The 15,029-nt window shown below is 38.7% G+C and overlaps 1 protein-coding gene across 5 annotated transcripts in view; it reads right to left on the reverse strand.

Annotated features, from left to right (window-relative positions):
• cadm1a (cell adhesion molecule 1a) overlaps positions 1–14,493 on the reverse strand; it is a 454,047-nt gene extending 439,554 nt beyond the window's left edge. For 2 of the 5 annotated variants that reach the window (XM_063486071.1, XM_063486070.1), the window contains exon 1: positions 14,363–14,491. In XM_063486071.1, coding sequence (XP_063342141.1) covers positions 14,363–14,435 — 73 coding nt within the window. In that variant the 5' untranslated portion in view covers positions 14,436–14,491. Of the gene's footprint in view, positions 1–14,362 lie in introns of all 5 variants that reach the window. The other 3 variants (XM_063486068.1, XM_063486069.1, XM_063486072.1) reach the window with 3 other exon arrangements.
• Positions 14,494–15,029: the final 536 nt, after the last annotated feature.

Here is a 15,029-nt window from a genome sequence, read left to right on the forward strand (position 1 = left end):
AATGCGATCAGTGAGGGATATTCAAAAAGTATATATAGAGAGCAATTTTTTTTAATTCTATAGTTGTGCAACAATCTGTTTCTAGATTTAGAAAGTCTTGTCAGGATAACAGGCCTTAATTAAAAAACAGAAGTGCCAGGGGCGCACTGAATTGTTCTGCATTTTAAATGAACACCACCATGTGTCTGAAACGCCCACTCTATGGGAGTAGACGAAATAAATTAATCAGCATTCATCTATGTGTGATGCAGCGCACGCTCTATATATTTGCCAGAAATGCGGGCCAACCATATGACGTTGGGGACGACCTGTAAATTCTTCTTTTTCACTGTATGTACAATATCATTTTATTAAATGCCTTGCTTTCATTTTAAACCTTTATCAAATACACATTTTTTTCATTCAGCAAAAAGGGCAGATGCTTTTAGATAATGAAACGGGAAGACGTCTCAAATGCAAGGAATGAAAAGTAAGATAAAAACAAAACCTGGCTTTTCATAAGTAGCCATTAGGACTCCAATCCTTACAATACCACATGGTATATACAAATCTATCAATACAAAAAATAAATGAATGGCCGGGGATGTGCAAACGTACACAAAAACAAATTCATGCAACGGATACATTAAGCCCACCACAGCTTTGCGGTGGCCTGTCTTCTGCTGATTAACTGGTCATTTTGATATTTAATTAAAGTAAGTAAGTAAGTAAGTAAGTAAACTTTATTTATTAAGCGCTTTTCACAGATAGACAATCACAAAGCGCTGTACATAAATATTAAAATAAACAATAAAATCAATAGACAATGTACACAATATAAAAGATCAAATGTAAATAAAGTAGTGAATGTCAAAAACTCCGCCGTGTCCGTTACTGTTTACTGATGAGTCACTGTCCCTTAAAATCATAGCCATTAAAAAGAAATCTTTGAAATATTGTTTTAAAAAGAGCAAAAAAAGAAGAGAACTGTGAAGGACATTACAAGATCTGCAAAGAGCACTCCTACCAAACCCTGTATTTACATCTGACAGTTTTAGAGATGTATGTTTGCTTTACAAACTCTTTATCCACTTCTCTATAGTACTAATGCCCAAATGATCTGTGGCATATTGAGAGAATGCTCAGGGGCCTGAAATTAAGATTATTTCCACTTTATATGAATCAACAAAATGTGTCTTCCACAATATTTTTAGGATTTTGTTTTACAGAGGAGAGTAGGAGATCAAATCTCCAAAAATTTGCAATGTTGGGCCTGCTGTCACAGTCGGCTACCTTTGCCACTTTTCCACTGAAATGTCCCACAGTTGTCATTTATCCAAACATTAATATGACAAAATAGAAGGCTGACTGACACGGCCGTTACGCTCAGCCTTTGCTATTTTTGCTCTGAAATGACCCTCCCTTGTCATCTTTCAGCACATTAGCCTGACAAAATAGAAAGGAGATTGAAGTGGCACCATCTGTGGATGACAGAGGATGCAATGAATTGATTTTTACTGTCTGATGTGCCTTCTTTTTCTTTTTTTTCCTTTTTCTTCTTTTGAATATTACTAACCAATGACAGCACAGCTTAACAAAAACAAGCTGCAGCCTTTGTATCACATTTCATTTTTAATTATAATCAGTAGCAAACTGAAAAACTAGTCACCAGCTGACAACAAATTGTTTCCGTCATGACAAACAAATGGCATTTGGGGACAGCAACTAAATTAATCCTGACTGGATTGTAGTTATCTTATAAAGATGTTCATATCAATCACGTAATATTCTGATTTGAACACACTGGGCAGATTTCAAAATTGAATTTCGGTGACCCGGTACTGCTCTGTGGATTATTTGTGGTGACTTTCACAGCCAGCGACCACGTCACCAAGGCTGCATCAATGCTAAAGTGCGAGAAAGTAGAGATGTGGTGTTTTGAAGCAGGGCGTGGACGACAGCAATAGACTTGATAAGTGCAATGTCAAAATAACTAAAGGGAAAAAGGAAAGAAGACAGAGATTTAAGGCATATTCTTCAAAAAAAGAAATGGGTAATCTGTGAGGTTTTATGATTTCCTGTGCGTTGGCTGTATTAACCGTATTATTTAATAATCAACAAACACGGTTATGTTCTTAGCTGAAAACGGATGTCTGATTTTTTGGGAGTAAAATGACTTCATCTATGAGGTTTAATGGTGTTCTTTGGCTTTCAGAAAGCATTTGGCTGAACCTTTAACAGTACAATTACAAGCCAATCTTTCTGGTGTGGGAGGTAAAATAATGTATGCAGAACAAAGTACCATCCTCTGCTAGCACTGAACAACGGGTCAGAGATTATATGAAGAATGTACAGTGACAGGGATTCTCTAAGTAGCTATATAGGAGGTGGTAAGCAAGCACATTGTCTCAGATTTCAAATTGACAGTCTACAGGCCTGGAGCATGAACTACACTTACATGTGGTCAATCATGTTTACAGAATTAAACATACAGAGGTAAACTGTCCATTATGGAATTCTACAATGCACTCTGACCATTATGTATTTATAGCAGGTGTTTTATATTATATTCAATTTATTTCCACAGTTCCTCTTGATGATTCACAAAGGCTACAAATGCGATTGAGGCATGTTTAGATGGTTTTATTATTCCACGGGTAAAAATAAAAATGAATGAACTTACATTGATTGAAACCATATGGCCCATTCAGACAGGATTAAGATTATGAGGCAAAGTAAGGAATAAAATACATGAACTGTAGGTCATTTGGGTCATAAAAACATAAAAGTAAGCAAAAAAAAGGCAAATGAATATCAATTAATTTACTTCCCAGTCAAAAATATTCTTTATGGTATGTTACTATTATGATATGTATGTATGTTGCATTTGTTTCATGTGTCACACTCCAACATTTGTTAATTTTGTGACTCATGAAGAATTTGAAAACACACCCCAAGCCTGGCAATTAGCCTGCTAATTAAAATAATTCAGTTTAATGTCCAAACATGAATTTCTAATAGTTTTGCACAATGGCACCAATTTGACAAAAATGGAAACAAATAGACTCACAAAAGAGAGAATGGCCATGAGATGTAGCTGCTTCCAATAACCCATAAAGAGATCAAATTAATATTCCAATTTATTTCCTAAGGGCACTAAGGGAGGTATTCATTTTTCACTGTGCAATTACAACAGTAAACTTTTTGCGAGTCAACACTGAAGAATTACTCTCTAGTAAATAACAAATACTACACCCAATTAAGATGTTCAAAATAACGGTGGCCTCTGAAATGCCTGATGCAACGCAACTTTTCACTTTCCAGGTGTTGCACGTGTTGCATCATCATTGTTGGTAACTCAAAGAAGGAGCGTTAAGATAAGACAGGATTGTGTTCAGCAATCAGCGATGTAGAGGGAATTAAATTATCCTGGCATGTCAGGTTAACTCTGCAGAGCCAGACAACCAATCAATACGCAGACAGATTGCTAGACCCACAGCTTCTCATCCTCAAAAAAATATTCTTATGCGGATTAACTGCTCCTTCACCCATTTTCATTTTCAGTTGAGAAGGTACTAATCTGACAGCCAAGTGAAGCCCAACAAATACTACACACTTCAAAGCAGCAAGAAACCGCTCTGGAAAAGGCCGGGTTCAAACATTTCCTTTCATTTCTATTTTCAGTCGGCGACATATACACTGCCCATGGTATTTTTAACAAATTTTAGTAAACCCTCACATATATCTAGTTTTTTATTGATGTACGAACTGAACATTTCAGCTCAAAATTGTGTTACAAGTTGATATCATCAGTCTGACATTTTTTGACTTCATCACTATTTAGCTGTAAACATTTTTCCATTTTAAAGCCAAAACAAAGTCTATTGGCGTTGTGCTGAAAGTTAATAAATATCTAGAGAAAAATATTATGTCACTTATTAAATTCTGGGCTGAAAAAACCCCACCAGGCATCACCACAACATAGCCACAGCCTGAAAGACCTTTGAACGGATGGATCCAGGACAACGATTTCAGCACTACCATGTGTTTGTCCCGAGGCCAAACCTCAAAGAGCCATGACCTAACAACAGGTCTAGGTTCCAGGTACTGACGTCCATTAAAGTTGTTTGGGTGCATGGTGTGAAAGCACTTTGGACAAATTGGTATCTGTACACCACAGCAGGACGCGATGTCTCTCTGAGTGCTTGCTGGATGTATGTCTACAGGAGAACTTGCTTTTTGATCGTTACACAATAAAATGAAAGCCACAAATATGAAAGATGCTCATCTATCAAACAACATAGTAACTATATTAAACTATTAAATCTGCCAAATGCTTTTTTATGGATATTTAGCTTCAAAAAAAAAAGAAAAGAAAGAAAAGTACACCACCGCAAATGTACCATCCAGCTGTAAGGCTTGGTAAGAGTTTTGTTGCCTATTGTTTATAAAAAGATTCTTTTAAAATATTCATACTCTTTGAATCCTGCTGTGTGTCTTCTTCAAGCAACAGCACAAGAAGATATACACAGGGAACTGAATTGTAAGTCTTTCAGATCAGAGCCTGTAACAGAGCAGGGGATTGTTTGTCCTACTTGCTGCGATAGTGCAGGCCTGACTAATTGTGTTTCAGGAAATCAAATCAACCGGTCACCTATTTCCATTTATTATTTTGCCTAAAACACAAACACCCCTTGCATTTTAGCAAGTGATTATATATGGGTCTTATCTATTTGATGTACAGAAAAATATATATGTATTTTTGCATCTTGGTTTTTGTATCTTAGGTTTTAGTATTTCCTGAAAGCGAGCGCTGAGTAAGACTGCTTTATAACTAAGTCTTAGTGTAATTTAAGATGTAAAAAAAAAAGAAGATACATGCTGGGTTTGTTTCGTGTGTTTTTAAGTCACACCAAACCTAATGATATCATACATAAACAAGTAGAATCACGTTTTGCTCGAACTGTGAGGCGAGAGACACAGAGTCCCTGTAGTGGGTGCATGGACTAGCAGGGGGAAATTTGGAGTGAAACTGAATATAAATTATATAGAGATTGTTTTTTTTAAAAAACAATCATTCCCTGTGCTAACATGTAATTTTAATTTTATTAAACGTCAGCTAGCAGGGGTGTTAGGTTCTCAGTCACCTAGGTCATGGTAGTTTTGAGAGCTAGGATCCTTTCACATTGTTATTGACTTTGGAAAAAAAAAAGAAACTCAAGGGGAGCTTCTAGTTTTCTAGTTTCCAAAGATAATCGTGCCGAAGTTAATGTTATCTGTCGCCCCTATTTTTTGATCTTTGTTCATTGACTGGTTCTTTTGGAAAATATGTTTTCCGGACATGATCAGTTGTAGACGACATGGTAAAGGTAAATCTAAATCCTAATATTTATAAGGGTACTTATTTTCAACCAGTTGTTCCCCAAAAGTACCAGCTTTTATGCAAAACTGCAGAAAGCCTTTGCTTGCAGCGGGAATGAACACAAGCATCCATAGAATTCCACCAAAGGTGCTTTGTGAGTCAGGAAACCCCCGAGTTCACATTGAAAATCCTCTTTATAGTCTTCATCAAAGAGGTGTTTGCTGCCAATTCTCGTGGTTCTAAATAATGACAGACTCACTGGGCGAAAGAACTTATTTCCCATGCCAACTTTCCATTTTTTCTCAATGAAAAAGGATACTGTTCTCCTCTCTAAATAATGACTAGTGGAAAACAAAGTAATGGAAGGAGGTGCTATTCTTTTTCATACCAAAGAGAATTGGACTGTGACACTAAGTGGAATTAAGTGGTGCTTTGCAGTGTTACAATCCATGATTTAGGCTCAAAGAAGTGCCCTCTTGTCTTGTAGCAGGTATGAATTTCCTCTGCATCATCCAACTAGGACACCAGGAAAATGAGATTGTGCTACTGTACAATAGTTGTCTGGCAATAGTGCAGAAAATATCAGTCAAGACAGAGTGACAATAGATGAGACAAAGGACGGGAACCAAGCACAGTGGGGAGACACGATCCAGTTCCACTGGAAACGGTGTAACAGCCTGAAGGGTCTCATCAGGAGCAAATTCACTGAAATGTAATACAAGCTGGAGTGTTATGTAAAATGAAAGATGGAAGAACCCAGATCACTCAAGCCTTGTGTGCTCTTGCAGCTGATGCATACCTGTATTGTATTCAGAAGGGCATTCATTTCCCCTCCGACGATTACAACTGAACACCAGCTGTATTGTTTATTTGGCTGAAAGCACAAATGATCTGCATTGATTCCTTTTTCATTCATTGCTGAACTCGGCTATTGTAAGTATGATTGCAGGAAAAATGGGTCCAATTACAGCAAAGCAATGCCTCCCTGCGACTCCACAGCACAGCAAGATGATGAAGTCCTCAAAGTCAGAGGAAGGGGGCAATCAAAGACCCCTTATTGTCTCTTGTTAATTCAAAAACTGGAATGGAAAACATTTCTTGCTGTGATTGACAATGGTTCACTTGGGATTTCAAATTAGATTAGTCAGCCATACAGCTTTACTATTAGGGCTGTTACACTGTCCTTGATACGACCCTCCACATTACACTGAAATGACTCATCAATTTATTAATGAGTCGACTCCCACAAAAACCTTCATTTACATACTTGCCAATTGTTTTTATTCATTTCTCCATGAAATTGTTCAAGTACTTAATGATTCGACTTTACCACGTTTGGCTGTTGCTTTTATTTGTTTCATATAATTGCAAAGTTAAAGTCAATTTTAGACAGTACAGACTACAGCCAATTTATACTACAAAAATACAAATATACTGGTGTTAAAGGTATAATAAAAATAAGAAATGCTATATTTATCCCACATTTATGAAAATCTTAATATACATTACTATGTACTATTGTAAATTTCCATCTATGCAACAGCGATATATCAATCATACTATTTTTTTTGATTAAAACTCTATTCATTTCATTTATGATTTCAAATATTAATGTTTTGAATGTATTATATTTACATGATTTTGTACATAGATTTTTAAGCCAATTTTCCATTATGTTAAAAAGGTTTTGTGATGTTGCATAAACAAAAGAGTCTGAAATTCAAAATATGTCCTCCTCATATTTTGCAAGCGATCAAGACTGCTTGAGATTGTTATCTGACTTTACAAGGACTCCTCCCTGGTTCTTTTGAAGGAGTTTTTTTTTAATTAAAGACTAATGAGTTTATTAAAGTAAATTTTATTAGGACTGAACATGTTTCTTGTGGTGCCCATTTTTAAGCAAAACACGAGCTCAGAATTTTCAATGAAACTGAAATTGAAGAAAAAAAAGATTTTTCATACTATTAGTACTACTGTACTGACACTGCATACTGATACTGGTATTGATCGACACCAGCACTCCTTTGACTCAAATGCAATTTCATGCATCTATTCCAGTGCTTCCACTAAAATATAACCTATTTTAGATAATTAATGCTCATTTGATCTTTATTTTATTTTTTTTTACAAATGAAGTAAGAATACTGTTGCTTATATAAACAAAGTACATTAGTAGCTATATAAACATTAAAAAAAATACCATGCTCCATTTCTAATAATCTTTGCTTAAAAGGATTAAACAATTGTTATATCCTCATTAGTTTCATTCATGTTTGTTGGCACATGGCTGTTTTTGATATTCATTCCAAAAATAGATATCAGATACTAATAACCCTAGCAGTGTCCGTGCTTATCAGTTATGTTATCTCAATATATTATCTCAATCCTAGCACTAACGTAACGGTCTCCAATACGTGGCTCCTCACTACTCAGGTCTAATTAGCTGACTGGGCCATTTTCCAGTCAACACAATACTTCAGATATAGAGTGAAAAAGATCAGACATGAAAAAGAAGAAGAAGTGGAACTTGAGCATTGCTTGGACAGCTCCACAAGGAATCCACAAATGTAGTTCAATTTCATACACACAGGATGGATTTAGCCTGCATTTCCTGCAGTGCTGTCAAATTCCCTGGGGAGACTTCCAAAGATCATGGTATTCACAAATCCTTTAGTGCCTGTTGGTGCAACACAAGAATCCAGCTCAAGCCATTCAAAGACCCACTTCCTAAACTAAGGTCTCTTTTTAACAGAAGCTCCACAATCCAGGCAGTTCTTGGAGAGCATAATGGAATGCTGTCTACGCTTCCGAAAATGTTTCTGGCAAGATAGTGGAATCCAAGGGACATGGACCAACGCCCTTCAGGAGGTGAAGCCAAATAATGATCTCTATGTAAAAGATATATATTTGTATGATTACTGCACTACAATGAAAGCGATATGTGAGTATGTGTGTGCTTTTTGGGATTTCTTCCCAAATTCATGATTAACATGTTGCTTGGATATCTACCCTTTGAACAAGTGTCAAAGGGTAGATAGAAATCTTAGAAATCTTAAGGGTCAGAGAAGATCACAAGAAGAAATGGAGCAGGCGGGGGTACAGGAGTAACACTCACTGTTGTGTAAATTAACCACAGTGCTTCACTCTGCTCGGGGTACAGATTACATCCTCTTTATCCTGGAATAGGAATAAACACCCCAGGATCACTGCCTCTGTCGTCAGCAACAGACGTAGACAAAGCTGCAGTTCAGATGTTTCATCTGTGCCACACAGTAAGCATCAAGGTGAGTGGACAGTCATATATTAACCAAGTTATGCTATAAGGCCCAACAACTAAAGACTTTTCAGCAATGTAAATATGTGGACATATATAGTTTTTTCCCTCTTTTTAATTAGAAAAAGGTGTGCACTTCCACGGCTGGTTAACAGGATACCTAGCACCTTTACACAGCAGTCCTGCAAATGGTTTAATAGGACAAAATTGCTGAAAATACAGCAGCCAAGTTGTGTGAGTGTGTGTGTGTGTGTGTGTGTGCTTTTCATTGCTTTTTTACCAGAGTTTGAGAATCACTAGTTTTACACAACTGCTTGCACAACTCCATAAGAATTTGCTGTCTTGCCCATTCACATTTGTTATTCATATGTGTGACTAAGCCCAGGTACCGTAACACAGACAAGAGACAAAAGCAGCAGCACATGATGACTGCACCCCCCCCCCCCCCCCCCCCCCCCGCCAACCCCCTCAAAAAAAGACTACCCTGCTCACTGATGATAGCTGCACTGACTAAATTTAGTCAATGGGAGGAGTGACGAGAGGAAGAGGAAGTTGTCAGAAAGAGGAAGTGCTCATCCTATATGCATTTGGCAGGGATGACATTAAAACTGGAAATCATCCCCACTTGTATGTAATTATCTGGGATTTTATCAGAACACAATCACAGAAGTGGTCTTCTGTTGAGTGGATCTCGGTCATCAACATACATCAGTTTCTGTAGCTGCAGAATCTAATAAAAAAACACAGGCCAGCCTGTAAAGATTTCAGAGGTAAATGCTCATCTAGCGTGCCACTCTACCCAACACTATGCAATGCATATTTATTATGCAATTACTCTAAAAAGCACAATCTAGATAAAACCTTAATTAGGGAAACAATGCTAGGAAAAATAGTACCTAAGAGACTGCCTCAGTTTTGAGCTTCCACAAAGTTAAGAGACTAAAAAAAGACATTACATAATAAATTATTAGAAGCTGAGATTTTTTTTCTTGTCTCTACTGTGGGTCAACCATTATGTCTTTCACGTTCCAAATCCACCGCTTGCAACACTGCTTGTCAGCTCCAAGACCACACTGTGAGAAGACAGCATACAACAATCTTAACAGCCAAAGTAACACATCAAGGTGATTTATGTGTGCAAAGTTAAGCTGGTCAGGACACAAAGTGGAAAAAGTACTACGTACGTGACATTTTTTCCCTTTTAAACCTTACATAATGGAACCACGGTCTTGCAGTTTTCCTCTTTGAGCTCCGCACAGAGGAACTACTTAAATTAGTCTGCATTTGTTTTTAGTACACACTTGCTAGAGGCCTCAGCCAGATGAGAATCCTGCAAGTGAAAAATAGCAGCATTCATCACTGAGGCCTGTTGTGCATTAACAGCAATTAATATGAGCACATAAATATTCAAAGATCACTTTCATTTTACTCATTTCACTTGTTTCACACCCAGGTTGTCAAAATGTGTAAGGAATAGTCTAATTTGATGCATAGGCCGGTAGGCTGCTTTCTGAATAGCATATTGCAGCATACGCCCACCCCCACCAACCCCCTCAAGAGATTTGAAATCGCAGGGTGCTTACTTGACATCCCATCATTTGGCGGATCACTAACAAGTAGGCCATAAACCTTTTTTCTCCCTTTGATTACACTAAGTGCGCAGAGGCCAGATGCGACCCAGCCCAGTCATCTGTTGGCTTGCCAGCAGAGTCACTGTAGACTGGCAGAGGCAGGAGGAGGAGGAGGAGGGGGGTCACTTGGGGTCCCCTCCCTTCAGGAATAAAGCCATTGTTCTTCATTAGAGCTGGAGAGGCTGCTGGAGGGTACAGACGGTGAACAAGTCCATTTACACACCTGTTTTCCAGCACTATGGCTTCTACCAGCTTGACTCTGAGCCAAACCACACTGTATGATTCATTTGTGCGTGATGCAGCTTTTCTTTGTAACTGAAACAGACCGTAGCCGGTTGGAGGTAATAACAAACATGACAAATTTCGTACAAAAAGTTTGGTTTTTTTTAAGAAATAATTAAATTGTTCGGTTAAGTAATTCTGTCTAGGCTGTAAAAGCAGGTAGGGCTTGGGCTAAGTGCATCATGTTGAGCATCTATAATGAAACTCTGCAGTCATCTCAGCACCAGTACAGCTCCTCGTTTTGTTTCGTTTTTAAACAGTGAAGGTGATCATGAGTTTTTTTGTTTGTTTGTAGAGCTAATGCTAGTCATCAATTCAACATATCCACCAATAAAATACGATTTTATTCTTTTGCACGTCTTAACTTTTGGACCAAAATACCCAAAACACTTATTAGTGCATCGAGCCTACTCAAGGTTAACAGAGACATGCTTGTCTGCTAATCACAACACTGAGATTAGCGCAGCAACTGCAAGAAAGACGTAAACTTCAGTGTTAATCATGCAACAGCTTTCACTTTGTGCCTTCAGGTCAATATAAAGTGGAGACAACAATGCAAATGCTTTTCTAACGCGACCAATAAATCTTTTGTAAGTAGCACAACAGGTTCAGTGGCAGGGTGCACGGAGATAACATCTTAAATGAGCTGTCAAATGAAAGGCATCCCAGGTTTAGGTTGTATTCAAATCCTCACTACAGCCTAAAACTACTGAAATGAGATTCTTTTTCAGCTCTACACTATTGAGTATTAGAGAATCCCACTAAACTACATCCTTGCTATTTCATTTATTATCCCTGATATTAGTTTACAGTTTGGAATAATCTGTCAAGTATCACATTAGGGCAGTAAATCACTTGGATTTTTGATACAGTATGCTAAAAAAAGACCTTTCAAGTTAAGCATAAAATATTTATTCTACCTTGTGTTTCGCTATGACAAAGCAGCAAGCCACAACCTAATCTACTCCTGTCAGTTTTCCATCAGCAGTTAGTGAGACTGAACCTTTAAAACAGACACGACTAATGCTCTTATCCTAACATAATCATTACCCAAGCCTGAACACGTGGTGACATTCAAGAGAAGTCATGTTAACACGCATTTTTCCTGCATTCAAACACATACCAGTAACCGCTCTCACCTGTGCTGCGACACAGTTGCATAACTTTGCAAAAATGAAAAAAGCGACACGTCTTACTATAAGTGAAGGATTGCCTAACCACGTTTTCAAGTCTCAGCAGGCTTACGGTCAGGGTGTGCTGCGTCTGCGCTCTTTAATAAACACCTGTAAAGCACCGTGCCCGGGTGTTCTGAACCTGTAATCTGCACTACAACTGGCCTTACTAAACACTTCTGTGCAGAATAACAAAGGAACTGTATAAATGCAGAGAAATGGAAAAATGCATAAATTACAGCAGGATACAACATGTGCATCTGCTTGGAACTGTTAATTACTACAGGACTGCATGATTATCGCTGATGTTTCACTCAGTATACGCATCATAGTAAAATAACACCTTTCTCACTTTCCTGAAAGCACTGGAAAGCAAGAAAATACTCAGTTAGCGCCTATTATCTTCTAAAAAAGAACCATTAAATAAAAATTTAAAAAAATCCACTTATATGAGCAGCAAAGAATTGGGATAAATACTATGAGCACAACTTAAAAATGATGCCTACTAAATATATGTTTACTGTTTGATTCCCCTGAAATAACTTATTCTGACTAAGGGTATAACTTTTATTTACTTCACAGGATGAAAAGCTATCTCTGGAAGTACATTGGTTTGCCAAGAAAACAAGAAATGATGTGAGAGTGGAGCACAGAGATTGGTACTATCTTCTAAATCTTCTCTTATAGAACAAGAGGTGATTTCCCAGCAGTCTGAGTCCAACCTGTGTAACACCATAAAACTTACAGTCGGGGTGAAATGAATTGATGCAGCCTTCTATTAGACTGTCTACATTGCATTACCCCTCGTAGAAATCACCACTCTTTAATGCTTAACCACAATGAGAGCTTAGAGTATTCTGCTCGGGGTAAATAATTGATATGCTTTGCGCAAGTGCGCCCTGAGCTTTGTTTGAAATCACTGGAGCCATTTCCATGAAGGTAACAGCACTGCCCACTGTCCAGCAAAGGACAGCAACAGCCTTGTTTGCTTTGTTGTTTGCTTTTTACTGACTTGAGGAAAAAAAAAAACATTGATTCATTTAAAAAAAGGGCCGCGGTTAAAAAAACAAAAAGTAGATTAAGCCTTGTGGATAATCCACAATGTGACAAACGAGGACATCTGCACTCCCGTCATTTTCACCCCCACCCCGAGGCTCGGCACTCAGCATAAAAAGGGGTTATGATCTGCAGACGAACAACCTCACACCAACTTTAAGTTAGTAATGATTCATTACATAATTGGCTTGATGTAAATACATTACTACCGCCGGTGGTGGAAGCGGCAAAGCAAGTGCTTTCACCACAGCTTGTCCAAGGATAAATAACCCCCGAAACGGAGCGTGTATTTCCCAGTAGCTCACGACAACCCCCCCACTACCCCCTCTTCTTCCAGTTTTCAACGCGGACTTCGTGCTGGCAACAAACAGCCCCAGCACTTTATCTCTTCTTACTAAATAAACGTCCGTGCTTTCCTTTACGCACTCAACATCACCAAGCGTTCAAAAAAGAAAGAAGGAAAGAAATCGTGTCGCAGTTTTCGCCCGGCTTTATCTGTATCCTATCCGCTTCTTTAAAGCTTCTGACTCAGATTACTACACCCGGACGAAAAGCTTTGATGTTTTCATGCATGGCTCCACAGCAAATCCAGTCCCGGTGTTATGAAAACACAGCCCAGAGCGCGACTGCGAACTCGGTGAAATTAATCTTTCCTTGTTTGCCATTAACAGTTTACGCGTATTAGGCGGTGATTTGAGATATCGCCCGGACTCCTCCGACACCGCTTTTCAGTTCGGCGTTCAGCTAAAATACACGAGTGGCACTTGTTTCGTTGAAAAGACAACTTTTATAACGGGTTAGGCGCTCTCCACACGACATCCAGCTGGATGGCCGAGAGTGAACAGATTCGGGAAAATAGAGATTAAACCCGGGGGGAAAGAGGGAAAAAAAAAACTACTGATTCGTGTGAGGCCGTTGTGCTAAATTTTCCATAAAGTCCCACTGTTATTAACATGCGGAGAGTCACGTTTTAATAGATGATAATTCCTGTTTCTTCCCATTAAATGAACACAGTTTTGAGCAGTTTGCGCTTTCTTTCGTTCCGATTGCACGTTGTCGGGGCTGCTGCTATTCCACTTGAACGCACCGCTGTTTTCTGTGGTTTACAGCGTTCCGAACACGCTACACAAGTAAACCAAAGCTAGCGCACTGAATAAGCAACCCTCAGTTTAAGCATGTCACATATACATCCTTATATCCCTCAAGCGACTAAAACACCACGCCATTTGTTTTCTCACATCAGCATTTATTTATTTTTTTTAAACCCAAGAGTTGCCAGCTGTGTAGCGGCAAAGCCATTCAGCCTATACCCTAATGGTGAGCTGACCAAAGTGATGCATTCCAGGGGCAACGCATCTGTAACGCCGGTTCCGATGCATCCACGCGCGCATCGGCTTCTTTCCTCACAGTAATTCAACTTTACGGGGAGGTTTTGTTACTTCTTGCTCAACACCATCACAATACAACTGCACAGTAACGTCCGAATGCTCTCAAAAGCACAAATTGCCCAGAACGCTGTTCAAATTGCACTCGTTCGCATCTACATCCACGGAAATCTAAGAACAAAGTGCCACTTCCATTTAGACACCCGCGGGAAAAGTCCTACCTTTGTGAAGAGCCGCCGAAGACATGAATAAAAAGAGAATAGTCGCGAGAGAGCCGCTGCGAGCGTTCGCCATGTTGGACACCTGCTTCAGTATGGCAGAGATAGAGGCAGCTTCACCTATAGCTGCTACAACGGGACTCACTTAATGAGATGCGAGAAAGGGAGGGTACTATTTACCATATTCATTTATTACCAGTGTTGATAAATAGTGTTATTTGTAATGGACGTGCCTCACAGCCTATTGAATAGCTCTCTGAATATGCTATTGGAGGGCGGGAAAGTGTTTTTAACGCTGTGTTCTGCTGCAGGGTTGGTTAGGAGGTGCCTGTGTGTGGTGTTAGTAGCTTGGCATTAGTCTCTTTTGTAGAGTTTTTCTTTTGTATTTTGGACATTTCAAAATTATACTAATCATTTCACCCACTTGTATGTAATGCTTCAGAAGAGCAGGGATGGTCATACTATTTTTGAGGCCCGAAGGCACCCAGCCCCCCCTCCCTGCATATAAAAGATGGATGGATTAATTTCTGGAACACTCTTGAAGGCTCAAGTTTAGCATTTTGGCTGGCACAGGCTTAGTTAGTGCTGCAGTTAGGAGTTAACAATTTTGCACTCCCAGATCACTTTAATTACTTTTTGGGTAAATGAGGTTTGTAGTTAACTACGTTAA

The sequence above is a fragment of the Pelmatolapia mariae genome, linkage group LG10_11, assembly GCF_036321145.2.
Source record: "Pelmatolapia mariae isolate MD_Pm_ZW linkage group LG10_11, Pm_UMD_F_2, whole genome shotgun sequence".
Lineage (NCBI taxonomy): Eukaryota > Metazoa > Chordata > Actinopteri > Cichliformes > Cichlidae > Pelmatolapia > Pelmatolapia mariae.